The sequence below is a fragment of the Botryllus schlosseri genome, chromosome 15, assembly GCF_051294905.1.
Source record: "Botryllus schlosseri isolate E-star chromosome 15, Bs_hap1, whole genome shotgun sequence".
NCBI lineage: Eukaryota > Metazoa > Chordata > Ascidiacea > Stolidobranchia > Styelidae > Botryllus > Botryllus schlosseri.
The window spans coordinates 19,657,228-19,685,195 of NC_137250.1; the positions used below are offsets into that span (position 1 = coordinate 19,657,228).

The 27,968-nt window shown below is 42.0% G+C and overlaps 2 protein-coding genes across 2 annotated transcripts; one reads left to right on the top strand and one right to left on the bottom strand.

The window, feature by feature from the left end:
- Positions 1 to 171: 171 nt before the first annotated feature.
- Positions 172 to 27,967, bottom strand: LOC145456980 (uncharacterized). The gene is made up of 7 exons (XM_080335129.1): positions 27,826 to 27,967; positions 25,513 to 25,571; positions 13,805 to 13,979; positions 9,867 to 9,899; positions 9,001 to 9,114; positions 7,493 to 7,649; positions 172 to 463 (listed from the first exon to the last, which is right to left on the bottom strand). Exons 1-7 carry the CDS (start codon positions 27,896 to 27,898, stop codon positions 214 to 216), a joined length of 861 nt encoding a protein of 286 aa, XP_080191255.1. The 5' UTR covers positions 27,899 to 27,967; the 3' UTR covers positions 172 to 213.
- Positions 18,393 to 19,685, top strand: LOC145456981 (uncharacterized). The gene has a single exon (XM_080335130.1). It carries the CDS (start codon positions 18,414 to 18,416, stop codon positions 19,080 to 19,082), a length of 669 nt encoding a protein of 222 aa, XP_080191256.1. The 5' UTR covers positions 18,393 to 18,413; the 3' UTR covers positions 19,083 to 19,685.
- Position 27,968: the final 1 nt, after the last annotated feature.

The window sequence follows — 27,968 nt, forward strand, 5'->3', positions numbered from 1 at the left end:
AACTAAGATAGACTTGTGACTCGGAATATTTTGACTTGGTTACAGCCTCAGTTCGTTCCATCTCTGCTAATGTTATTTTGCAGTTGATTATCTGCGCATGCTATGTCCTTCCTATATCCTGTTTAAAGTTCATCTGCCTGAAGGTTGGAATGATCACATATAGTCACACTCTATAGTTTCACGTTCATGTTTCCTGACTCAGAATATCACTGATCACTGAGCGGCCCTTTCGCACAAATAGTGAAAATCTTGGGAGCCATCTATATCTTGGCCGCTTCGCGGATTTCCAATTGCCATTCGGATATGGTCATCAGGCGTCGTAGTTCCTGGTTCGGTGAGTGTCCACACGTCTGGCTCTGCCGTAACGCCATCCGACCACACCCATTCCCCGGTTGCTCTATCCACCCCAATGTAGACGATTACAGGATCGATATTGGCCAACAGCATCGCCTTACTCACGTCGCTGCGAGAAAAGGAAAGTTGCACCGGAAATCTTCGGTCGAACTGTGTTATGTAAGTAGTTGTTCAGATAGGTGGCGTACTAACAGGGGGTTCTTAGGGGTGGGGTGGTGAACTAACGTGAAAACCGGAGGTGGCATGATAACGTTCTCGGGTATAGGCGGGGTGGGATGATAGCGTTAGGCGTAATAAACTATAATGAAGCCAATTCTACAATTTTAAATGTCAATTATTAAACAAAAAGTTTGATTTGTATTCTGATATTGACGGATGTGTTGATCAGGAATACTAAATCATAAAATATCGGTAATATTTCTGGCGTGTGCGCGTTATCATCAAATTAATAACTGATTTGTTTCAAGTATTACGGATATGAAAACCTTTTACAGTTGAATCAAGAAAGATAGATCGTTGAAATAAGAATACTAGCGAGATCAATAATATTCTTTATCAGTAGACGTGGATAATCCGACAGTAGATTGCGATGAATGTGTGTACTCGCGTGATTTTGTGTACTTTTCATACAGACACTCTTTGAGTTGGTTAGCCATATTTCGATTTGATGTTCTGTATTCCAGATATAACTAAAAGATAGATGGATGGATGTAGCAAACTTATTTCAAATTGCTTTCGTGATGACCTAGGTGTTTGTGTAAATCGTCAGATCCTGCAACATTGGATAACAACGACTTTTACAGTTAAATAAAACGATAGTCGGCTGGAATATGAATCGCTTAATCCAGTTTGCAATTTGCAGTGCTATAGTCAGGGATGGTGTGCACGTGAGGTTCACGTTCGCGTTCTGTGTGTGAACCTCAGAAATTTAGAGGTTCACGTTCACAAACGAACCTTAGAAGGTTCTGCACTGTGAACCTTTTTCACATATTACAATTTTCGTTTCATTATAACATCTTTGGTTGGAATTTATTGCATTTCAACTGCGGGCCACTCTATGCATGGCGCTGGCAGCATAAAAAGATCAACATTAAACGAGCACGCACCTTGACAATTTTAGAAATTTTACTTGCTTTGTTACAAAAGTTTGCTCATTCAGGTTTCCGTTTATGAATATTTAGTGACTCTCTGCTGTGAGCTTGACCATGACCAACAATCACACAACATCAAGAGCGAAATACACTACGTAGTCAGCGAATGATGCTTATCAACCAATCAATGAGATTCATATCGTTGTCTGATGTCAAAAACCTAGCAGGCGTACGTGGTCGATCTTGACTTCATATGTTTACTGTATCATAAAAATCAAATCCGTGCGATTGGGGTGTTGGCTACTGCTGTGTAACTTGTTAATGGGGTAATATCGGTAGCAAGTATAGAAACCCGTTTTACACTCTGCTCAATATCAACGTAGCAATAATAGTCACGCCAAATACATTGTCCGGTCTGGCCTAGACCGTTAAGGCGTAAGCTTACATTCCCCTGCAAATCCTCGTCGAAATTGTTGGCAAAGCAACGGAAGATATTGATTTTATGGGATTATTATGTCATTTTATTGCCCCAGTTGATACATTTAGCGACGTTTTATATCTTCAATATGTACTTTAGCATTGTGGCATTATGTGACCCGAGTCGTCGCTGGGTATCTTGTTCCTTAATATAGGCCATCATTTCAATAAAATATAGGGTTGGAATTAGCAATATGACGTCATGTGGCGTCATGAGGTTAACGTTCGCGTTCACACAGAACCTTTCGAAAATGTTCGCGTTCACACGAACCTGAACCTTTCAGAGGTTCACACCATCTCTATATAGTCGGCTAAGTTCAAAGCGGTTTTAAAACTTGATGATTTTTTTTGTGATTGACTCTTTTGAACTTTGTAAGAAGTTGAAATATCGAGACGAATAGAGATTGCATTTCCAGTAACAGAATTGCGACAACAAATAACCAGCTGATGGAGTTGTAGGGATTCAACCCTTTGTTTCAAATCAATATGCGAATAACACTGGTCAACACATATTTTTAGGCAGACAAAGTAAGAGTGGTTTTGGGGGTTCTGAAGGGCACTGATTCCGAATATGACCTTGGTTTTTTCAAATTGGCTCTTGTTGTGGAGATAACCCATGGGGCTATTTCGACCAAAATCTCCTATTTTTGCGGTAATGACTAGATATAAAATCGGCTTAGTGGTACTATAAAGTTTAGAAATTCAATCTACTTGTTATTTTTACACACAGAAGACTATATTAAATCAAAATACAGCAACAGCACTATATTTTGGGGTATTAGATTTATCATAGTTACAGACTTTCACGGATATCATGTACATAAATAAACTCCAGTCATGTATAGAAGTATTTACCTAGATACTCAAATAACGTGGCATTAATTCAATCAGTTTTACGTCACCCACCTATTGCAAATTTGAAATAATCAGTTGGAATGCAATATTATTGATATATTTTAAATTGAAATTGCTTTTTTGTACGATTTTCGCCTGTAAGCTATTTAGTGCAGTTTCTCGAAAGGTTCCGGCAACGGTCTGACATAATATGATCAATGGTTCATCTCATCTGCCCTGGTATCTTTTTATTGTTGTTCTGATGTCTTGTTAGAACCTCTCCCCTTGCTAATCAACATGATGATCGGGAAATATATCAAGATGACTGAACAGGAAGTAAACTTTTATGCTCATATTTGTTCCAAGTTTTCGATATGCAGATACGAATTTTCGGACCAACTGTTTGTAGTTGGGTGCTTTGTGATCAGCTAAAAACTTTTATTTACTACATCTTAGGAGAAATTACATGCTGTGAACTCCTCCTAATGTGAAATTGGAATCTTTCATCGGTATTCGAATATACCAGATTTAAGCTTCTCGTTTGATAGGGTTACTAGGTATACCCACTTCGTTGACTCAGTGGAAAATTATCCATTTACCAGTCAAAAGAAATGAGACACATATATAAGTATTGTAGTTAAGCCTTTCAAGGACAAATTTTATAGTTTTATACTCCTCTTTAATCTTGGTAGAATGACCAATTGATACAGGAGAAGATGAATTTTCGTTTTGGAAAAGTACAATTTTTAGGCTTGACAAACTGCTTTTTTGACAAACAAATATTTCGCATCATGCCATGTCAATATTGATAGAATGACTGAGAATGACATGAGGGTTCTTCATAGCAAATTAGCCATTTATGCGCAGTATAAAATTAGAAAAAACTACGATTTTCTTCCCACCAAGTGAAATATTTAAGGGTAAATACAGTAATTTGGGGCTTTTTTAGGGGTATAAATATCTTCTGACAGAGAGCCAATCTGACAAAACTAATGTGATATTCGTAATCAGCAACCTCAAAAACCCCAGAAACGGCTCTCAGATGTTCTGCCTAAAATTTTTTTTTCATTTTGTTGACCAGTGTAATCCGGCATGCACGCGATCAACATTATTCATATTATTGGGTATAAGACAGTACCATGTTTACGAGTTTAAAAAAATATTATCTTGATTTCAAGGGGACAAATTAACTCATTCATGTCTCGATTCAACTTTGGTTATACCGCGAAGGATTAACCTCGCAAAGAATTTGGGTTAGACCAGAATGGGGATCGATCGAGTAATCCGAAAAGAAACTGAAAGCTGGTCAAGTCAAGTAATATTCAGGTTACAAAAGGATTAGACTCCCAAAACCTGAAATGTTAGTTCGCGAACGGACCTATTCCTGAAAACGTTAGCATGTCACGCACCATCTGAATAAGGATACTGTTGTTATACTCACCGCGAATGTTACTTTTGACTCAACCGGTGGTATATATTGATCTGGGTGTTACTTCATGTAATGGTGTGAACGTTTTGTATAGGCCTACTTGATAAATGTCCTATCCACTATCACCACAGTGTTAGTTCACGTTCACAACCGATCACCACCATACCAACGCACCATCTGGATAAGGGTCACCTCACTGCCACAGCCAATACCCGAAACGTTAGCATGCCGCCTCACCTATACCTGAAGACATAAAGCAGGGACAGACTGGACACGTACAGCGTAGAGCGTAGAGGTCTGCGCGTAAAGAATACAGGAGTGCGCGTGAAGCGGATGCGATGCAGACATGTCGGGTACGACGAAGCGTCATCTCGTTTTTCGCGTGTCTGGCGTATAGCGAACGAGCGCGTGTCGAGTTAAAATGTATTTAACTTTATACGCTATACGAGACCGCTGGCGGCTGGTCGTTCATCGGGTGCTTCGGTCTTCTTTGGCTGACTGGGTGATGTTTTGTTAAATGTTGCGAGTCGCAGGAAGAAGAGATGCGGTGGCAGTGGTGTTGTTGTTTGAAGTAACAGTACTAATTTACATCAATTGAATAGTATATTCATATTAAAATGAACCCGAATATTTTCGGCTGACACTCGTCAGGGGTAATCGTCAGCAACTAGTAGAGAATTCGAAAGAACATCAATTTTAGTGGAGTATGCCAACATGTATATTTGTATATGCCAACTCTGTATATTTGATGAGGGCAATATGAGATGGTCGACAATCACGACACCACATATGTTGTTATATCAAATCAATGATATATAGATCGATATGCGAGAGTTGGGTGCGTGGGGTCCTTCCACACCATCGTCTACGAGATGTAAAATATTGGCAGTTCTTCTGATGGAAGTGGCCCTGTCTATTTACTTATATGCAGTGTTTCAAGAAGAAACGAGAAGAGCCAATGCCAAGCAGATATTTTGCTGCACGAGTAACACTGCCAGTACGCAGTCAAGCTTTACGCTACGCATCCTGTCCGTCTCCGCCTTTAGCATGCCACCGCACCTATACCTGAAACACCACCTCACCACCACAGCCTATACCTGAAACGTCAGCATGCCACCCCCGGTTTTCGCGTTAGTTCGCCACAAACCTAAGCCACTACTTAGGTATATATAGTCGGCTCTAACTCGCTCGTGAGTGGCGTAATGCCGGACTTATACACTTCGCTACGGAATGTGTGTCGGAGTATAGCTCTGAATTGTATGTGTAAAGCACGGTATCTTAAACTTGGGTGCATGGACCCCATAGGGGTCCGCGAACTAGTTCTAGGGAGTCCGTGTAAGGGAAATGTTGAAATAATCACCAAGATATTGCTTAAGCGGATAATTATTTTTCGAAAATGACGCCGTGAATTTGATTACTAAAAGGGTTGTCCAAAATTTGGAAAATCTTAAAAATACCCCGTGATTGTGTCTCATTCCATAGATTATTGATAAAAAATAACAATGAGCCCAAAAGAAGCTCACGGGAAAGCCGTTAAGATTTCGGCCAAAGCGTTTTAAAGTAGCTGCCCAAGAATGGGCGTGCCACCGACCATAGAACGGCGAGAAGACTAGTAATCAAATAACCACGGCTCCTGATTGGCTAATTGGCTATGCTTCAATGATCACCACAGCAACAACTTGCTGATTATGTGCTCAAGGAGTCTGCTACCGGTGGGGATTCTGAAATCGCGTTGTTGGTAGGTTGGCAGATGATGATTTAAGATTAATTCAGGACATGTTAAGGTACGAAATACATGATGAACAATCAACAGCTGCTTCACATAAACTTCTACAGCATGACTGCTTTGCTGTGAAGGAAACGGCTGTAGCCTACATGCCGTGTTTTCATCGAGGGAAAGCAAAGACGTTTATGCAAGTAGTGAACGAATTCCCCGTTTCAGAAGGGATCCATCATCAGTGAATACAAATATAAAGCTTGACCATGACACTATACTTTGTGTGAGCTTATTGGACTCAAGTTGTAGTATATAGTTGATATTTTGAATGCTCTAGGGATTGACTGAATCAGCCGGTTGTGCTTGGGAGTTATACTTACAGCAAATTGAATTCACATGTAAGTGTTGTCAAAGTCCTTAATGATGCTGCAGAAAAGAGGTGTAAAGTAAGCACAATGCTGGATATCATGTCCAAACTATGCTGGATACTATGCAGTATAGTCTGTGATTATCTTTACACCTATTTTCTGCGGGATCAATGGGGACTTTGACATACCACATTGGGCATAGCCTGTACGAGTGTGCGTTATCATTAGGGACTTTAGCAACACTAACAAGTGAATTCAATTTACTGTAAGCATCTGATTAGTTCCAAGCATAACCCGCTGATTCAGCCGATTCCAATATCATTCAAAACGTCACCTATATACTAAAGCTTGAGCCTAATAAGATCACACAAATTACGGTATCGTGTCATTGATAAGCTTTATATTTGTGTTGACTGATGATGGATCCTTTCCAAACGGGGAATTCGTTTACCGCTTGCATAAGCGCCTTTGCTTTCCCTCGGTGAAAACACGGCATGTAGGCTACAGCCGTTTCCTTCCAATAAAGCAGTCATGCTGTAGAAGTTTTTGTGAAGCAGCTGTTTATTGTTCATCATGTATTTCGTACCTTAACATGTCCTGAATTAATCTTAAATCATCATCTGCCAACCTACCAACAACGCGATTTCAGAATCCCCACCGGTAGCAAACTCCTTGAGCACATAATCAGCAAGTTGTTGTTGTGATGATCATTGAAGCATAGCCAATTAGCCAATCAGGAGCCGTGGTTATTTGATTACTAGTCTTCTCGCCGTTCCATGGTCGGTGGCACGCCCATTCTTGGGCAGCTACTTTAAAACGCTTTGGCCGAAATCTTAACGGCGTTCCCGTGAGCTTCTTTTGGGCTCATTGTTATTTTTTATCAATAATCTATGGAATGAGACACAATCACGGGGTATTTTTAAGATTTTCCAAATTTTGGACAACCCTACTAAAAAGGTCATGTATACTCAAGTGCAGGTTAGAGAAATCATTCGTAAACCGAAGCATGTGGTCTTTTGGCCAAAAAGACTGGAAGCCCCTGCCATACACAAATACAATTTGTGTGTACCAAGGACACGTATAATTGTGGACTGCTGTAGAATCGTGTCGAGTTTTCAGATCAGATTTCGATTACCGAACTCGAGAGGTTTGATTTCTGAATCATTATGTCGCTCCCGTATCGTATCCAAGACGGCATGATAAGAATTTTAACTGAACTTACAAACGAATATCAACGTCCCTTATCCCCGCCGAAGCCAAACGTCCCCCTGTTTCTTCGCAATCAACCACCGCCTCGTCATACGTGAACGTGGCCGAGGGGCTGACCACGTAATCGTAGCAGTTAGCTGCGCGGTACCAACCGCTTGCCTGAAATCCAACTGTATAAAATGCAATAAAATAATATCAACGCCGCTAAGAGAACATAGCGCTGTATTGGTTAGGATCGAATGGATTACTATTCAATGATTTACGATTATACACTTCATGCGTGATGCTCTATATTGCATTCTCAATCCGATATATTTGCTCCTAAGTGACATTACACCTTCGTAACGCATGTATTCCATGCTGATAATCAGGGTTGTAATGACTCGAGTCCCACTCGAGTGACGATTTTCTGATGACTCGACTTGACTCGAGTCATTTTCTCAAAATACGGAACTGACTCGACTCGACTCGAGTCAATCTGTGTATTGACTCGACTCGGACTCGAGTCATTGAGCATGACTCGAACCAAGTCATATGACTCGAGACTCAAACGGACAAGACCGACATTTCATTGTAATTTCGAAGATTAGTTAAGTAACCAAACTATCGGTATTTCGTATATTGGTACTGGTGCTTGAAAATGCGACCAGAAACTGTTAAAAGTGAGGAAAATTAGTATATTATAAATGCGAACCATTTGATATCACCAAACAGAGTTATAAAAAGTGGGTTTAACAAGACTTTAACAGGAAACTAAGCAATCAACACAATGACTTGGACTCGGACTCGAGTCATAATACCATGACTCGGACTCGACCCTCTAGCCACTGACTTGGACTCGGACTTGACTCGGTGGTCAATTGCAAATGACTCGACTTGACTCGAGTCAAAATTATAAAAGTGAGATTGACTTGTGACTCGGATCCTTGTGACTTGGTAACAAGCCTGCTGATAATCTGACCGATTCATCGTCAAAAAATCAGGTGCACATCGCTACAAATTTTTCGTAATAAATTGAGGAACGGATAAATATCCAGCCCACTGCATGCAGCTGCTGCTATCAATATAATGTATGCTCTGGTATTGCTCTTTAGCGTCGCACAATCGTTGGGGTTCGTTTTTTTGTTGGTTAGTTTGATATAGTGGTGAGGTATGATCTCCTGTCTCTGACTGGAGGCTGTTTTCAGTGCTCGTTAGTAAAACAGTGCGGGCCAAGAAGAATTCATAGTTCGCCAAAAGGTATCAAAGACCGGCCAACCGCAGGGATTTTGAATGCGCCTATTTACTCAGTAACACTGCCATTATGACTGACGTTTAATTCTGGATATATTTGCGGATGGTTGGGATGTGGCCTACTTCCACCATGTTAAAATAAAACAAAATGGTAAAGGTAGGAACCCATGAGCCAAGTTATACACCCGGGAAAACGATCGGTCTTGTTCGAGATATTTTGGCACGTAACTTCTCACGCAGCGTGCGCGTATCTCACGCCCTTTATTGCATTAGGCCTCGTCAGCTTACGTTGTGTGTTGCAATTTTGTGATTGCGTAGTTGTTACACCAGAACATGTGACCGTCCTCGTTTGCGTTCCCAAACAAGCGGACGAACAAGTTGACCATGACCCATAGCTGCACACTGAAAATATACAATTTCTTTTGTAACAGTAGAGAAACAGAAATTCACTACTGTAGAGAGTAACGTTATACGGCAGTGTAAAAGCGTGATCTGAGCCTTGAACGCTGCATTTCCACTTGTCACATAAGGATTAAAATTGATGTGGCAGATAATTATCACAGATTTTTCAGAAGATTCCCTCGCGTACCTCAGATTCAGAACTCCTGGTTCAGGCCGGAAGATTAAGGAACTAAAGTTTATTAGCAACTATGTGACCGAGAACAGTATAGCATGGTATAGAGATCGATTGAAGATGGTATTCTTTAGTATTTTCTATAGATTCTGTCTGATATGCACCTTTTCATTAATCCATCCTGGATCCCAGGAATCAACAATAAGCCGCCACTTCGTGAGGACGGAGGCATTTTATGATGAAACCTAAATCCAACATGCGGACGTCGGCGTAGAGCCAGGAGGACTTTGTTCGCGACAAAATAAATCCCACAAAGTTATGGCGCAACGCCACTTATTCGGTTACGTAAATACAAAATATAGAGTCACCATCGTCAATTAGAAAAATTGCAGGCAATGGCCAATTGAAAAAAAAATCGATATTCACGACATCGATGGCTTGAAGCATTTTGATAAGACGACGTTACGATCATCATCAGAGATGCAACAATATATAATTTTAACAAGCCAAAAAGTCTGTAGATCGGGAGTAGCTGACCCTTGCAAGTAAAATCCTCCTACGCAAAGGCGATCTGACTTACCTGTACTTGGCGTCGTCGTCGTTTTAGTCAACACTGCAACACATGAAGATGAATACATAAATAAATCAGTTTCGGATTTTGGTACTCATAGAGGTAATCATAACGATATTACTTTTTTATTGAAGTTATGATACTTCTATTCCAACAATATTAGATGAGAACATAATAACTTTTGGGTTGATTAAACGTCTTAAAAATAAAAATGTGCAACAACTATCAGCAATAGAGTCATTAACATGATTGCGTAACACAGGTCTACTAATACATGGACGTCAAATATAAGTATTCAGTGAAATATATATACATGAATATATATATGAAACGTATATACGTAGGCTATATACTGGGTCGGTCGCATAACTGCTATCGTGTAATAGAGTTACCCTATTTTGGAATCGGGAAAGGAGGACAATTTTACCAAATCATAAAAGTTAGTTTACCGACATTGAAAACAGCTGATTTGGAAATATTCTCTGGAAATCTTGTGTTGACTAAAATAAAGTCATCACTTCGATTTGACTCTCAAACGACCCGCTCGAACGTCCGCGTTACCTATTTCGCGTCATTTGTGCCGATTTTCAGTTAACCCTATCCAATACCATAGCTGTAAAAGCTGTAAAGGACGACGAATTGCCAAAGAGGAGGACATTTAGGCATTCTCGAAGGACATTTTCAATTTCCTGAAAAAATAGGACAAATAGACTCAAACACGTATTGGTAACCCTGTCGTGTAAGCCATGAAGAGATTTATTTACTAATCCTGCTGATCATAACCGTTCAGCTTGGTGAAGCATCGAATTCAGCATGTTAGGGATTAGGCTCGATTATTGACGTCTCACTCGTTAGGCTAGCTTGACGACATTTCACCACTCTCTTCAGACTCAAGACATGCCAATGCAAACTCAGCGGGCATCCGCGATGTAATCGGTGCCACGATGATGGACTATTACGTGAACCTCTTTATACTCCTCTTTGCATAGCCTAGGCCCAGGTAGGTGTCAGATCTCAAGGACTACTCCAAGTCGTTTCGACACCTCACTATCTTTTCATTGTATTGCAGTTTGGTGGTGTTTTGAAAGGATTAAAATATTAATAAACTGATACTGATACCGATACTGAGGAAGTGGTCGAATGCAGTAGATACTACGACATCCTCCGGACTGTTTCAACTCCTTTATGGCACACAATCGGATTGCGCCACGTCATCCTAACTGTTACGCCCATGCCACGCCCAATGCTATAGACAACAATAGGCGCTCCAAAAATACGCTAAACCTGCACAATTCCAAGTCCCGGCTAAAAAAAAACAGAGAAAACCAACGTCCAAATAGCCACCAGCTGACAGCGATAATGGGTTTACGATTGAGAGTTAATTGACGAAAAGTCGAGATAACGGACTCGACAAACGAGCAAATAATATAGCTGGCACGCACGCCGTACGACGGATCTGTTGGGTCGCGCGTGCGCTCGTCAACATCGATACATCAAACGCTCATTATTGTGTAATCAACATTTATTAATATTTATAACGAGTGGGTAACCCGATGTCGGCAATATCGTGACGTGACAGAGTCCGCACTTCGATCGAAGAGTTGAGAGTGAATATCCGACAATATGGCCTACAGCAAGGGTCACCAACGCGGGACCCGCGAGCGACCAGTAGCTTGGGAGAACCAAACGAGTCGCCCGCGGTCGCAGTAGCAAATATTCGAATGACATTTTGGAAGTCGAAGTGGAGAAAGGTTTCATATGAAGAGCAGTTAAACATGGGTCAGTCTGCCCTAAGGAACACACGAACGCAGTTTTCGATCGAGCCGTCGCTCGTCTTCGCCCATGCGGAGGCTTAACTGGAATCTAGGTAATATACCGGTCTCGACGGCGCTTCGACGCGCATTGCGGAAACGCAACTGAGCCCGGAGACGCTAGTGTGAGTCTGGTAAGGTGCCGAGACCCTGCCAGTGCTCTGAATGTCTAACTAAGTGAAGAAATCCAACCGAGCACGAATAAACGGCGGGAGTAATTGGTAGCACGTCGCATTAATCAGCACCCAAGAAGTAGCTCTTGGTTTCAAAAAGGTCGGTGACCCCTGGCCTACAGCATGGGTTGGCAATCCCCAGCTGTTTTGGTCCGGTCCACAATACGATCATTGACGCAATTTTTGTAGAGTATGGTAAAATTGTAATGTAATTACTCGCTTTCTGTAAAATCTAAACTAGGGGTGGACAAACTTTTGAGCTCGCGGGTCGCATTCAACATTTGAATCCATTCGCGGGCCGCATTATATCAAATTGGGATACTAATCCAATATTCTATATTATTATTGATTACATAGTGACCGAGAACATGGAAATAATATATACGTATTTGTACATTTAAAACAAACCAAGCATTAATTTTATGATAACGTACACGAGAATTTATAAGCTGGCCGTCCTCATTGTCAAAATTAGGGATGAAAGTCGGGCTTCCCGATTCTTAGAACTAGATGTGAAATTGAGTATGTGAGCACTGAGCAGCGATTCGTTCATAGATTTGCTGGTTGTACTTTTGGTTCAACTCCAGAACACACAATGCTGACAGCATCATAACCGCGCTACCTTTAAATAGTCTTCTACAATATAGAAATATTATAAATACAAATACTTCAACACAGACAAAGAACGAATCTATCTAACACACTTGCGAATCGGGCTTTCCAAGTTCAGCACTTACAACAATAAACTTGCTCATGTAGCGAATCTAACATCACACTCGTGGTCCGAATTAAGGCAATTACGTTTCACGTAGTTTGCCCACCCCTGATCTACCACTAGTAATGACGCAACTTGGTTTTCCTTTTATAAGTGAAGCATTATTGCATTAATACAACACGCCATACGGAAACAACAACCTGCCACCCCATCTAGACCCGATGAAATTGTCACTGTCTAAATTTCTCCATATTCTCAAACGGTACCAGATGATCAACGAGCGAGACTGGTCTCTGACAGTGCAAGGACGACCCTTTACTCACCGAATCGCACGCAAAATAGCCATTGTATAACTCGACAAAATTAAAGTGTGGAAATACTGTCAAGTTTAATAACAGACAAAACCGAAACGTTATTTTCATAGCGCTACCAAAGAAGGGAAGTCACTGACTCGCATAATTTTGAAGTAGTTTCGAAAACATCATTACAAGCAAAAATAGTGGCAAGAGCTGAATTTGTCGCATGAATACACCTAGTACCTATACATAAAGCCGCGTATCATCATGATTACGTCATAGTAACTTTGCCATAAAGCAAAACAAAAATGCGATACAGCCATACGTGAAGGTGATTTAACAACTTGATTCGTGAATAAATCGGCGGTCATTACATACATTACCAGTGACAACATACAAAATTTCGCGCAGGACCATCATTAATTTCGGGCGGTAATCAACTCTCAGCTCAGTAACCTGACTGTAGTTAAACCTAACTCCCGCTATCTGGATATTAGCCTCTCTCGATGTGATGCGATTCGGTGTGCAACTGTGCATGAACACCGAAACCAGTGGGAACAGTAGTTTCCATTTCGTTTTCTCCGCATGTTGGGTTCGCTATTAACGATAACGACTTCTGTATTAAAAAGTGTACGTCTACATTTAGAATTCCGTAATAAAAGTGACCTTACCTAGAATTGAACTATAGGGTTTCATGACGTAAGAATTGCAAAGAGCCGCTTTTAAAGTCAGGCATCTGTTTTATGTCTTAACTAAATTCCAGAATGTGTCGAAAACGAGGCTGGCCGACTTTGTAATTGCCATAGGACGGGATATATGATCGACTGACTGTGTCTCAAAAGAACATATTTAGGGAGCTCTTGTGTTATGGTGCGAAACAACCTCTGAGTCGGTTTACTATGTTATACGCTAATCTAACAACTACATTGTAATCAATACGGTAATATCTTACTTGACAATGCATAATATAGCAGTAAAGATCGTCCTCGGCTGCCCGATTGTCGCCGACGGGGCGGCCCGTAGGTAGGCTGATAGTAATATATAGGCGCGGATTGAGGTTGTGGTTGCGACGGATAGTCTTGATAAGCCAATGGCTGCTGGGCATTGACAGCTATATATGCTTGTTGCTGTGAAAATTGTAGTAAAAGTGAATAATACAAATACACATTGAGAGTATGAGAGAGAGAGAGAATCTCTATTTGTCCACATTACAAATCAACATGATTCACAACAAAAATACACCTGGATGAAATGCGACAAGGAAAGGTAGACGGAAGGCTCGACATAACAAAGTCTTCAAAGCCGAACGACCCAGGACAGGAGCAATTATCAAAGTAACTAATAAAAACAAATGACAAATAAAAACTTTGAAACAAAAAAGTGTACCATTTCTTAACTGTCTTTCCTTCAATAGTTGATTGGTGCACGTTGATTACGCTAACTCTACTTACGGAGTGCTGTGAGTACCCAATACGTTGTCAGTGGCTTTAGGTCAGAGGTCTCAAACACGCGGCCCGCGAGACCATTTTGTGCGGCCCGCGACGGCATTTTAGATTTCGAAGTATTCGACAATATTTACCTATTAATTTTTTTTTAATTTGAGAACTTAAAATCGCTCTAAAACTACTCCAGAAGCCTGAAACTACTCATCAAACTTCACTAATACATCACTTTCAAAAGTTACCACTCAGTGGAAGATCAACTATTACGTGACATTACTTGTTTATGATGGTAAAGCATGACACGTTGATGATTCGTGACTGAAAATTGTGATTTGGACTTGGGCGCGACCTTCTGTAGAATTACTCGTACTCGTACTCGTCGCGTCAAACGTTACATTCAGAGAAGGACTTTCGTGACTCGGAATGCCGTGACTTGGTACAACCACGCACGCAACAAACCATGGTGTCATATATGGTGTGGACACAAGCAAATCTCACGGCTTAGTGAAATTGGTATACGTCACACTTTCCATTTGGTCAAAGGCAATTTGACGGTAATTTTAGACCGGCTTGTCGAGCATGAAATTTGATAAAACGGATATCAATCGAAAGCTACCGCGGTACTGATTGCGAAAATATAAATTTTATTCTGCTCGTGGTCTTGGAACTCCCCAAAATATGCCTCGAATGTTGCATTGTAAGTGAGTTTGGTATTGTGACGCAGCAATAACGTCTGGGACCAGGTGAGGAGCACCGCAAGCTGCAAGCGTATTGGCCATTGTTGCGCAAAAGATTGAGCATTCACACTCTCACTCTCGTGCGCATTTGCTTCTGAGCTGCTCAGACGGCATGGCTGCGTCACAATACCGAACTCACTTACAATGCAACATTCGAGGCATATTTTGGGGAGTTCCAAGACCACGAGCAGGATAAAATTTATATTTTCGCAATCAGTACCGCGGTAGCTTTCGATTGATACCCGTTTTATCAAATTTCATGCTGGACAAGCCGGTCAAAAAATTACCGTCAAATTGCCTTTAGCCTAATGGAAAGTGTGACGTAGACCAATTTCACTGAGCCGTGAGATTTGCTTGTGTCCACACCATATAGGACACTATGAACAAAGTATCAAACTGGTAGGAGAAATAGTAAAACATCAAAAGGTCGTAGCTTGCCTTGCGTAGCTTATTTAGATATCTAAGCAGGTATAGGTATGGTGACGGCCATTGACATTATGTTGCCCCTTTGATGTATAAGTTGGTTACATCCTGTGTCATCTTGGGTATCTTTATATATGTTATTATCGCCAATTTAATGTGGCGAGTATTAACTAGTCGTAGCCTACGCTTCACAGCTGTGACACAAATGGATTCTTCGGCGATTGCACAATGTGCAATGCACATTTCTATTGTTATGGCACAGATCCATTATGTTCAAGTTGTTATTGATCTGTTCCAACATCCGAAGGTAAAATCAAACGCTGGTTCTATTTGACTTCGGTAATGACATGATCAATATAGCCTAGTTATCAGGAGTAGGCCTATGCTCGAAACCAGGAAATAAGACCTACTTGTAGCGGCTCTAAAAGGCGCGCTCGTCGATCGTGTGATTATTTGATTGCCAATTTGTGAATGTTTGCGCGTCCCTTTTCAATGCATGCATGTTGATGCGTTTACTCGTCAGTTACTAACTTCGCTCGCAATAAACGGAGCTCTCGCTTCATTGGTGACCCCAGTGGCGGCTCGTCCTATAGGGCAACTGGGGCATTGCCCCACCTAAAATTCTGTTCAATAACAATTTAACCATTTATAGACGCACAGCAATCAATATATACCGAGATCACAGCGAAACCCGCGTTCTTCTTGTGCTTTCGCTTGCAAACGCCCATACATAGCGAAGTCTCTGCGAAAATCGAATTCTCTTCTGTTTTCGCTTTGTGAATGCCTAGCCGGGGCTTGCCCCGGTAGCGCTCATAACAAGCTTTCACTATCTATTCTCTCAAAGCCGCGCACAATAAAGAAACGGTGATTAACTCTCTCCTATTCGTAAAATGGCCGAGCAACCGGGGCAAATATGCCTACTAGCCCCTAAGGTGTGATGTAACAATCGTATCTATATCTGAACTCGGTTACCGTAATATGCGTTGAGTCGACCTTTGCTGGTATAGGTCGATTTTGACGGTGTTTCGCACCATGATAATTCTTGAAACTTGGTATGATATGTCGTGAAGGTAGTATTTAACACTGCTCCAAGTTTCAGGCTTGCTACTTAAAGATAATGGTAGTAATTCCGTTTCCGAAGTTCAGTGTGTGCTGATCTATCATGTACATAGTACAGCAAACAGATTTTACTCAAAAGCCGGTATTGGTCTCCATTGATTTTGACGATGTTCTATACCGAGATCGGTCATGACATTTGGCACGGTAAGTGTTAGTATCGACCGCTGTAACAAGTTTTAAGTTTGTCACTGAACTATGTGGGTGGTAATTTCGTTTCCAAAGTCGAGTAAGAGCTGACTCTTATTTATCGCCAACAAATTTACGCAAAAGCCGTTATTGGTCTCTATTGATTTTAACGATGTTCCATACCTAGATCTGTCATGAGCTTTCACACGGTATGTCTTGATTTTAGTATCGAACGCGGTGCCAAGTCTTAAAGTTGACACTCAATGATTGAGGCAGTTATTTCGTTTTCGAGGTCGAGTATGGTAGAGATGCGCGCTGATCTGATACTTAGCCTACCTACGTCATTGCGGATCTCACGCAAAAGCCGGTGTCGGTCTGTGCTAATCTATAGTCTGCGTTCCATAACGAGATCGGTGATGATATTTCCATGATGATCGCATGAAACAGCTAACCAAGATTCTCGGTTTGCATTCAAATATTCACATAATTTTATGTTCGCCAATGTCCATTTCACTGTGAAATTGTGGCCTTCCAACCATTTGCTTACAATCCCCTGTCAATTGCGACAGCTATTTCATTTTCGATGTCGGCTAACAGCTGATCATTCGATCAGCCTATTCCTCGATCTATTTTACTCAAAGTTCGGTGTTCGTCTGTTTGCATTGATTTTGACAGTGTACCATACCGGAATGGGTTATGAGATTGCGTATGCTACTTCTCGATGATTTCTTGTAACAGTATACTAAGTTACGGCTTTTATTCATGTATTTATATATTAATATATTTTCCAACGGCGATTTCGCAGCAGACTTATAGACAGTAAGCCGTATGTGTTGTGTCACAGTCTCCAGTTTCAAGGCCAAAATGTCCTACGTTGTTCCGAGACCGAAGTTCCGAGGCTGCTGTCCTTAGTTCTTCAAAGACCATTCAAATTGATGTTCTGGATTCAATATGACAGGCCCAATCTATGAGATAACAATTGCGTATGTGTCCGAACTCGTTGACCTTTCCAGTTAGGCTTACGCAATCTCTCGAGTTCTAGTCATTGGAATTAGTCAGGTCAAGTCAAGTGCGAACATGAATCGTATTGAATCTTTATTCCGTACGTAGTTGCCTTTAGAGCGAAAATGAGAGGTCTAGAAGTTGTCCAGTCTATTGATCCAATCGTACGCCGGGTGCCTCCGCTTTGGTTGCCTATTATCACCTGGTCGTAACCAGAGATGGCCACAGTCCGGTTCAGGAGCCGGATCAGGATTTCAATGTTTTTTTACCTGGCCGGACTGGATCCGGATTTCGAATTTGGGGTGACGGTCGGATTTTAGCGTCTATCGATTCGCGTAATCTATAACTCTACCATGAAATCAAAACGCATGCTACTAAGGATGACCTGATACTTGATTCGTGGCATAGGGACGATTCTTAGTTCACGTACATTTTGTAAAATAATCCTTTGATTAAAAATAAATGAATAAAACATTTGTTACCACACTTCAAGTCACGGCTCACCGGCAAACCTCTCGCGGCACCTACGTTAAAATCACTGTTGTCGGGAAATTCATGTGACCATAATAAAGTTACTTTTTTACGTTGGAAAACGCCATTGTGACGTCATGTTGATAAAAGTCGCTCGCAGCCCTTGCCCCACCACCCGATATTGTCACGAGCCGCCACTGGGTGACCCCAACGAGCAGGAACGTATTCCTGCACTACGAGCATGGATCAGCAAGCAGGCAAGCAGAATGCGGTAGCTGTTAAGCTTCCAACCTTTTGGGCAGAGGAGCCACGAGTTTGGTTTCGACAGGCGGAAGCACAGTTCGCCTTGAAAGGAGTAACTGCAGATGAAACCAAATTCTATTACGTAGTTTCAGCTTTAGATCAGACCACAGCAAAACGACTGATAGAACTCTTGGACAATCCTCCACAGGCAGAGAAGTATAACACGATCAAAAGCAAGTTATTACAGTCTTTTGCCTTGTCTCCACAAGAGCGAGCTGCACGTCTGTTAAATATGTCACCTCTTGGCGACAGAAAACCGACAGAGATGATGGACGAAATGCTCGCACTGCTAGGAGATCATCACCCCTGCTTCCTTTTCAAACACTTATTCTTACAGCAAATGCCGGAAAACATACGGATAGTGCTGGCAAAAGAGGATCTAGATAACCCCCGAGATTTGGCTCAGCGGGCGGATCAAATGTGGCTATCGAGATCCAGCGATTACAGAATTAGTAAATTGAGTAAGAACAAACCGACCAGTCCTAATACGATGGAAACGGTTTCAAACTTCTGCTTCTACCATCGACGATTTGGCAAGAAGGCACGACAATGTTGCCCTTCCTGTGCTTGGCAGCAGGAAAACGACAAAGCCGGTTGTCCGCAGTAAACGGGGCAACCGGCAACAAATTATTTTACCTGCAAGACCTGAGGTCCAACTTCCTTTTTCTTGTCGATACCGGGGCGGAAGTGAGCGTATTCCCACCCACCAGGCTCGAACGGAGACACAAAACCTCTGGTCCGCTGCTTACGGCCGCGAACGGAAGCATCATACGTACTTACGGAACCAAGCGTCTTTCTTTGGTTTTCCCGTCAGGCAAATATGGTTGGGAATTTACCTTGGCTGACGTGTCCCAGCCGTTGCTGGGAGCAGATTTCCTTAGGGCGCAAGATTTGCTGGTTGATGTCAAACACCATCGCCTTATTCATTTGCATTCCCTAACCAGCGTTCCTCTCGGTATTAGTGAACACGTTTCGCTTGGTCTTAATTCTGTCAGCACGGGAAGGTCTTGCTACGCGCAAATCTTAGCCGAATTTCCCGATATTATTACCCCGCATTTTACGCATGTACAACCCAAGCACAAGGTGGAGCATCTCATCTCAACTACCGGACAGCCTATTCATTCTCGTGCAAGACGATTGGCACCTGATAAACTCGCCATCGCACAAACTGAGTTCAATAAAATGATAGAGTTGGGAATCATCCGCCGTTCTTCGAGCCAATGTCTTCGCCTTTGCACATGGTGCCCAAGGGTTCCGGAGGGTGGCGGCCTTGTGGAGATTACAGGCGTCTTAATACCGCCACGCAACCAGACCGTTACCCCATCCCACATCTTCAAGACTTCACCGCGCGTCTCGCGGGATCAAATGTCTTTTCTAAAATCGACTTCGTGCGAGGCTACCATCAGGTTCCCGTGGCACCTGATGACATTCCGAAAACGGCTATTACCACACCATTCGAATTGTTCGAATTCCTACGCATGCCATTCGGGCTTAAATACGCAGCGCAGACATTTCAGCGAATGATGGACATGGTTTGCCAGTCACTTGATTTTGTCTTTGTCTACCTCGACGATATCTTGGTAGCGAGCGAATCGCTCTCGCAACACAAGCGACATCTTCACGCACTTTTCGGAAGGCTATCCAAGCACGGACTGGTCATAAACATCGATAAATGCCAGTTCGGAAAACCCGTCATAGATTTCCTCGGCCACCGGGTCGATAATCACGGTGCTAAACCACTACCCGGAAAGGTAGACGCAATTTTGAAATTCCCCCGGCCCACAACAGTGGAAGGCCTTCAGGAATTTACGGGGATGATCAATTTTTATCATCGATTCATACCCGAGGCAGCGAAAATCATGATGCCTCTCTATGGTGCTCTTTCCGGAAATCCAAAAGCGCTACTTTGGACAACTGAGATGGACACTGCAATGGCAAAAGCAAAAGAAGCTCTAGCCAGCTCCACACTTCTGCATCATCCTTTACCAGATGCAAAGACTGCTTTGACGGTCGATGCCTCGCAATACGCAGTTGGGGCAGTTTTGGAGCAATTCATAGACCAACGCTGGAGGCCATTAGCGTTCTTCAGTAAACACCTCCGACCACCGGAGCTCAAGTACAGTGCTTTTGATCGGGAATTGTTGGCTCTGCACCTTGCCATTCGACATTTCCGGTATTTTCTTGAGGGCCGCAACTTTACAGCCTTTACTGACCACAAGCCACTGACGTTCGCATTTGCGAAGATATCAGAGCCTTGGTCGGTGCGTCAGCAACGTCACCTGTCGGCAATCTCTGAGTATACCACAGATATTCAGCATATTGATGGGAAAAACAATCGTGTAGCTGACGCTCTTTCGCGAATTGCAATTTCTAATGTACAGAACCCGTTACTCGACTTGGATTATGAGGCAATGGCGAAAGCCCAGCTTGACCCGGAGGTACAAGCATATCGTACGGCAATATCAAATCTACGCATCGAAAACGTTCCGCTTGGAACGGCCGGCCTTACCTTACTTTGCGACACTTCTAGAGGTACGCCACGTCCAGTAGTCCCTCGCCCTTGCGAAGGAAAGTCTTTGAAGTTGTACACGGACTCTCGCATCTTTCGATCAGAACAACACGAAAACTGGTGGCATCAAAATTTGTATGGCATGGGTTGAAGAAAGAGGTCGGATTATGGGCAAAACAATGTGTTCCGTGTAACGCGCTAAAGTACACACACACATCCGGGCACCGCTAGCGGATTATCCACCTACAACTTCTCGTTTTCAGTCGGTAAACATTGACATCGTGGGAGCATTGCCAATGTCACAAGGTAAAACGTACCTGCTGACAGTAGTAGATCGTTTCACTCGCTGGCCGGAGGCGATACCAATGGAAGACTCGACGACATAAACGTGCGCTAGGGCATTCATCGCCAACTGGGTGGCGCGCTTCGGTATTCCAGCACACATTTCCTCCGATCGAGGACCGCAATTTACTTCGCATTTATGGGCCCAACTCAATCAGCTACTAGGCGTGATCCTACACAGAACGACTAGTTTTCACCCGCAAGCCAATGGCTTCGTGGAACGCTTCCATCGACATTTGAAAAGTTCCCTTATGGCAAGACTCACTGGTCCCAACTGGCTGGATGAGCTACCATGGGTTCTTTTAGGCATCCGCACAACACCCAAAGAGGATTTGGACGCCTCTTCGGCCGAACTTGTGTACGGTGCTCCATTGACGGTTCCCGGCGATTTTGTTTCTTTTTCAGGAGAAAGCGCACATCGGGATTTGCCAACGTTACAGGAAAAGATTCGCAATCTCCTTCCACGTCCTATGTCACGACACGGCACGTCAAAAACCGCAGTTCCCGGAAGTTTGAAAGAATGCACATATGCGTTCATTCGAAAGGATGCACACCGACCACCGTTGACCAAACCTTACGACGGACCGTACAAGGTTCTGAAGAAATCGACGAAATCATTTACGCTATCCATGGGCGGCAGAACAGAAGTGGTGTCCGTCGATCGTCTAAAGCCGGCGTATATGGATCTAAACGAACCAGTGGAAGTAGCACAACCTGCAAGACGGGGCAGACAACCGCGGCAACCAAGTGAGATCGAGCAACCGCGCGATCTTCAAAATGCAAGAAGATCGAAACGCAACAGGCATCCTCTATCTCGCTACGGTTCCTGAGGATCCCCGCCGCTGGAGGGGGATGGTGTAGCGGCTCTAAAAGGCGCGCTCGTCGATCGTGTGATTATTTGATTGCCAATTTGTGAATGTTTGCGCGTCCCTTTTCAATGCATGCATGTTGATGCGTTTACTCGCCAGTTACTAACTTCGCTCGCAATAAACGGAGCTCTCGCTTCATACTTTGAAATACATTGAATTTCCCTAGCATTGGTGCTGCGGCCCGCGGCGCCATCAAAAAGTAGGAAATTGGCCCGCGAGCACATTTGAGTTTAAGACCTCTGCAGGTGTTGGGTCTTGCGTTATCCTATTTGAACTGTTTCTACTGTGTATCTCATTTGTCGTATGTTACAGAATAAGTTTAATAAAGCCAATCTCTAGGTAAAAACAATTTAGTAAACTTATTCTTACGGCTCCAATGGACAAGGTTCTGAAGCCTCAACGTCTTGACGTCCTCCTCTCAGCCATTGGGAGGAAGTGCTATTGGACGCTCTACTTTCTATTCGGTCGTTGCTGTGCACATCGACTAATTGCACTCCTCCTCATTAGACAATGTTTCATCACTCTCGCCGCTCGACAAATAGCACCTCCATTCCGTCATGGCTGAAACCAGATCCTATCTATGTTATGCGACATATGCGAAATAAGGACGAACCCTTGGTGGATGAGGCGGAGCTTCTCGAGACTAACCCTGCTTACGCCCATGTCAGACTTAACGACGGCAGGGAAACTACGGTATCAGTTCGAGAAATTTCACCGCGCACCGACGTAACCAGCAGAATTGAATTCAGTAACTGCAGCCCGAGCGAAGATTGTTCTGGTGGACAACTCTCTAACGAAGACGCCACGACTCGCCAGTTCGCCACCGAACATTGAACCTGAAAGACCACCGCTTCGTCGTTCAACGCGTTCTCGGAAGGCCGTAGATCAGGGGCGGGCAACTTCTCCAGTCGGCGGGCCGGATATTAGAAAATGAAGCACATGGCGGGCCGGATTACAGAATATATACATTATAACTTGATCGCGTATTTATCCACCTATACAAGGATGTATTTTATGTAAACTTTAAGTTTAAAGCATTGAGACTAAACACAGTAATTACTGAATTTATTTACAACAGCTATTGAAGTCAATCAGACATCTGTGGTCGTTCAATATTGTCAACTAGTTTTTTGAACTCTGGTTGCATGTCGTATGCGGAAACGCTTAGTAAAGACTTCACGCGAACATCAGTTATATTGGAACGCAGCCTTCCTCGTTAATGTTCAATGTTCATGGCAGTGTTGGGATCAAGTCACTACCTTCGAGTCACAAGTCATCTCGAATCATTGCATATTTTGACTCGAGCCAAGTCAAGTCGGACGATTTTCAACAGTGCCTCGGGTCAAGTCAAGTCACTTGATTTTTGGAGGTGACTCGAGTCAAGTCGAGTCAAGTCAAGTCAAGTCACGAGTCAAGTCAATTGTCAAGTCAAGATTTCAAAGTACTAGACATGATTCAAAGTCATTACATTTTGCTAACTGCTTTAAATACAGATGAAGTACTCATTTATTCTGAATCGAGGAACGAATAAAGAGTTTATTATACGCGCTATAGGCGCTGTATCGCTCACGCTTACGTAGAACTGCTCAACTACGCAAGTATAGCGGTATAGCCTTAGTCTTTGAATATCAGCCAAAATACAAGATAACATACGAAACCTTGGAAATTTTAAAAATGATATAGTTCAATGCCCTACCCACCTACATATCCAAGATATACAATTATAAACGTATGAGCGATATTCGTTTCATTTAAATTATATACAAGAGGGTTGGTTCAGGTGAGCAAGTTTACTAGAACGTAAGCTGTTGTATAATCTCCGACCAGTGCGTTTACGATCAATTTATTTCTGATATAACAATGGAGGCTCAGTAAAACACACAATCATTGATTAATTGGTTGGCAATCTGAACACAGCGATTTAGTCGAAATCGATTACTTGATGACTTGAAATTGACTCGTAAATTTTGCTTCGAGTAATGAGTCAATCTGCATTTCTGAAGCGTCGAGTCAAGTCAAGTCAATTCATTTTTACAAGGTGACTCGAGTCAAGTCAGGTCAAACGAAAAAGGTTACTCGAGTCATCCCAACACTGGTTCATGGTCGAAAATGTATGTAGACCTGAACAGAGCAATCAGTTTAATGTCCATCTTTCTCAGGTTGGCAAACTTGGATTCATTCTGTGACGCATAAAATTTGTCAATACTTTCAGAGTAAAATTTCACTTTCAGTGTAAAAACTCTCGGCGGGCCGGTCAAAATACCTTCGCGGGCCGTATGTTGCCCGGCCCTGCCGTAGATCGATATAACGCAGTACCGTATTATTGACAATGTATCACATACTTGTTTCACAAATATTTTACGTAGAGAGAATGTACCATATGTTATCTGTCTTTCCATCATTAGTTGATTGATCCACGTTGATTACGCTCACTCTCCTTACATGTAGGGCTGTGACTACGCAATCCGTTGACAGTTGCTTTAGGACAGGCGTTGGGTCTTGCGTTATAATATTTGAACTGTTTCTACTGTGTATCTCATTTGTCGTATGTTACAGGATAAGTTTAATAAAAGCCTATCTCTAGGTCAGAACAAAGAGCAACAACACACATTATGATGGAAGAATTAAAAATTAAATAGGGTCATTGCAAATACGATTTAGCGGCAGTTAGAGATCAGGAAATCGAAACATTGTTTTTCGAGCTTCCAGGACTCAAATTACGAAGATCAGTGAGAACTTTATTTCAAATATTGACACCAATAAAACTGATTGATTTTTGTGCAGGACTGTTATAGTGATGTTGCACAGACAGAGATATGTTAGAAAAAATCTGGTTTGATGTTGGTGGGTATCTGAAGGTATGTTGAACAGATTATCAAAATACAGCGGCAGTTCACCCTGTTAATAGCCACGCATAATTGCATCACCACAAATTTGAAAAGGTCTTCCACTTTGAATATCCCAACTCCTCGATATATCCTATAACATGTTTCATATCTAGATTAGATCATTCATTACATCAACTAAGGCTGCCGCTATTATGGTAAAAGTTATCAGGCGTTTTCTAAGCGTAAACTCGGTGAGCAACGGCTCTGAAAGCATCTGGCACTAAAAGTCATCGTCATGTCGTGATGAATATTATTCTACGGATACAGTTCAATAAAAAACTCAATAAGGAGAAGCGTAATTAAGCTACCTTGAAATGCTAATAAGTGACAAAGTGGGTTTCGATTAACACAAAAGTATAAATATATACTGTCAACCATTGGATGCATAATATATGCGGTAAATGCAGGAACAATATGCAACGTAATTACCTTCGCTGATGGAGCTGAATCATTGGACGCCTGATTGCCGGCTGCAGAATCAGCACATTCTATATGAATAAAAAACAAATTGTTATCGAGAAAGAAAACGCAATGTCGTAATGGTGATTTCAGACTCAATATAGTGAATATAAAGGTGGCTAATCATGATCAAATTTGTTACGACTTACAATTTGGTCCATATTTATGCTTGTGTCTGAAACTTCATCTTACCATTGGTGTTTCAATTGCGAGCTGTGAGAGGAGTTTCTCAAAGCCCAAAATGATAACGTCATATTTACGTTCTATTATGAATGATGATCGGCTATCAGCTCTATCGATTCTTTCTACAAAAATAGACATCGTTCAAAAACTTGATTTCGAAGATTTTATCGCTGATTTTGCGTCGGCGAAAGCTCGAAAGGTTCAATTTTGAGGCGGCTATAGATCTTTTATTTGCCTCATTTGTTTTCCCTTTTTTGTCTTTTGTTTTTGTCCTTATCGCTGAGACAGTGAGGCTACTTTCTCAAGCAATATAGAACTTCTGAGACAATGCACATTATTTGTAATTACTTTTATTGAAGAGAATGCTTCATCATGAAGCTATTTCAAAATATGCTGCAGTCTACTTAGAGCGGCATTTTCAACGAAAGCCAAGATACTCCTACGCAACTGCACGACCTGACTATCACAAATCCGCAGATTGAATATCATTGTGATATCGCAGCGAGGATTTGCTTTGGTGCTTTGATGAATCAGTTAAATTGGAATATTGACATTACTGATTATTACCACTATATATACTCCTAAGAAGTGTCTATGAGAAGCTAGCATTGGCCCAATCTCATGCAATTATGACGCCGGTATTCAAAGGGTAGAATGTATTACGGCATCAACCCGACAGTCAATTTGACGCCATTTCAGTTCTAAGGAATTATTGAATATATTTGATTTCCCGAAATCGCCTCATAATTAAGTTCTTCATAAACTTCTCAATTTACGGACTTACACCACAAAATGGAAATCGTGGCAAGAAAAAATAGATTTTGAACATGGTTGTTTGAAATTATTTTTTGTTTCAAATACAACCCGAGATTATCCCATGCGTATATGCCAATGCTTCTTTTTGAGGAATGATATTAAAGTAAGTGATATCGAGGATTACAACATAACGGTACGGTGTTGCAAATGCATGATTTATCGAGTTTATGCTGGGTTTATAACGTATATGAAACGGAAGCGTAAGATTACAAAAGATACGCTCAATGATCTAATTTCTTTACCATATTAGTGAGTTTATTTCTTGCGTAGCCGACTATATTATTGACTATGCTTATGCACTTTTATGGATCAATGAAGAGCTGAGCTGTGCAGTTCTTTCATTTACAATAAAGTCTGGATGGTTCCATCTAAAACTAGGGAATCGGTACAGCACCGTACGAGAAGATTTATGTAATTCGTACCACGACATTTTTTGTAAATTACGAAAAAGGTATGTACCAGCGGTCACAACCAGAGGTCATATTTTGCGGCCCGCGACTTGATTTGAGATTTCGGAAGAATGCTAATAAAAGCATTTTGAAATGCTGAAATTTATTACAGTTTCAACATATAGTTTTTTTTCTCAAAATAAGCTATTCTCTAGAGCCCAACATCATTATTCCTCACTAACTAAAACGACTTTGACGATGACAACAGCATTCCGTAGAGGGAGAATCAGCTGATATGAATGGGCGTGGGGATATTGCCTTGACGTGCAATGGCCCAAACACTACCATGACCGAGAAGCTTAGAAAACGGCTTGGAGGGCTTCCCCATTAAAATCAAGCTTTGCGTGGAGATGGTCTTTCAGCTGGTAACGTCTCTCGCTTGCCGCAATATCGATTCCTTAGTCGCTGAGAAGCGTTGTCAGGTATCGAGCACAGCTCGGGGTTCAGAATAAATGAAACTGATAATCATGATTTTTGCTGTATTTGTAGTCCTTTGATAAAAATATTAGTTCTTTTGTGGTAACGATGCCCATCGCCTATGCTAGGTAGCACAGTGTTGTACTGACGTAAATTCCAAAACGTGGTTGCAAAGCTGTGTGGCCTACTTTAAATCGATATTGAATTTATGCGGCCCGCAGCCGCTACGAAATTTGAAAAGTGGCCCGCTACCCGTTTTGAGTTGGCGACCCCTGGTATATACGATATTATATTACGATGATAATACCGTAATAAAGGGTGTATAATTACTAAACGACACGGACTTCAGTACTCGAATCGTTCTGGCCAGCCATAACCACGAATGAGTTAGGATATTTGAAATTCTTATCAAACTCACCTACGCCAGACTGTAATCCGATGATCAGTAGGGGTACCAATACCAACAGTAAACAAGAGCTATTCACATTCATTTCCGCTAATATCACTGCAGTCTATCCGATAAACAAAAGAATATATGAAATTATATGTACAATTGGCTGC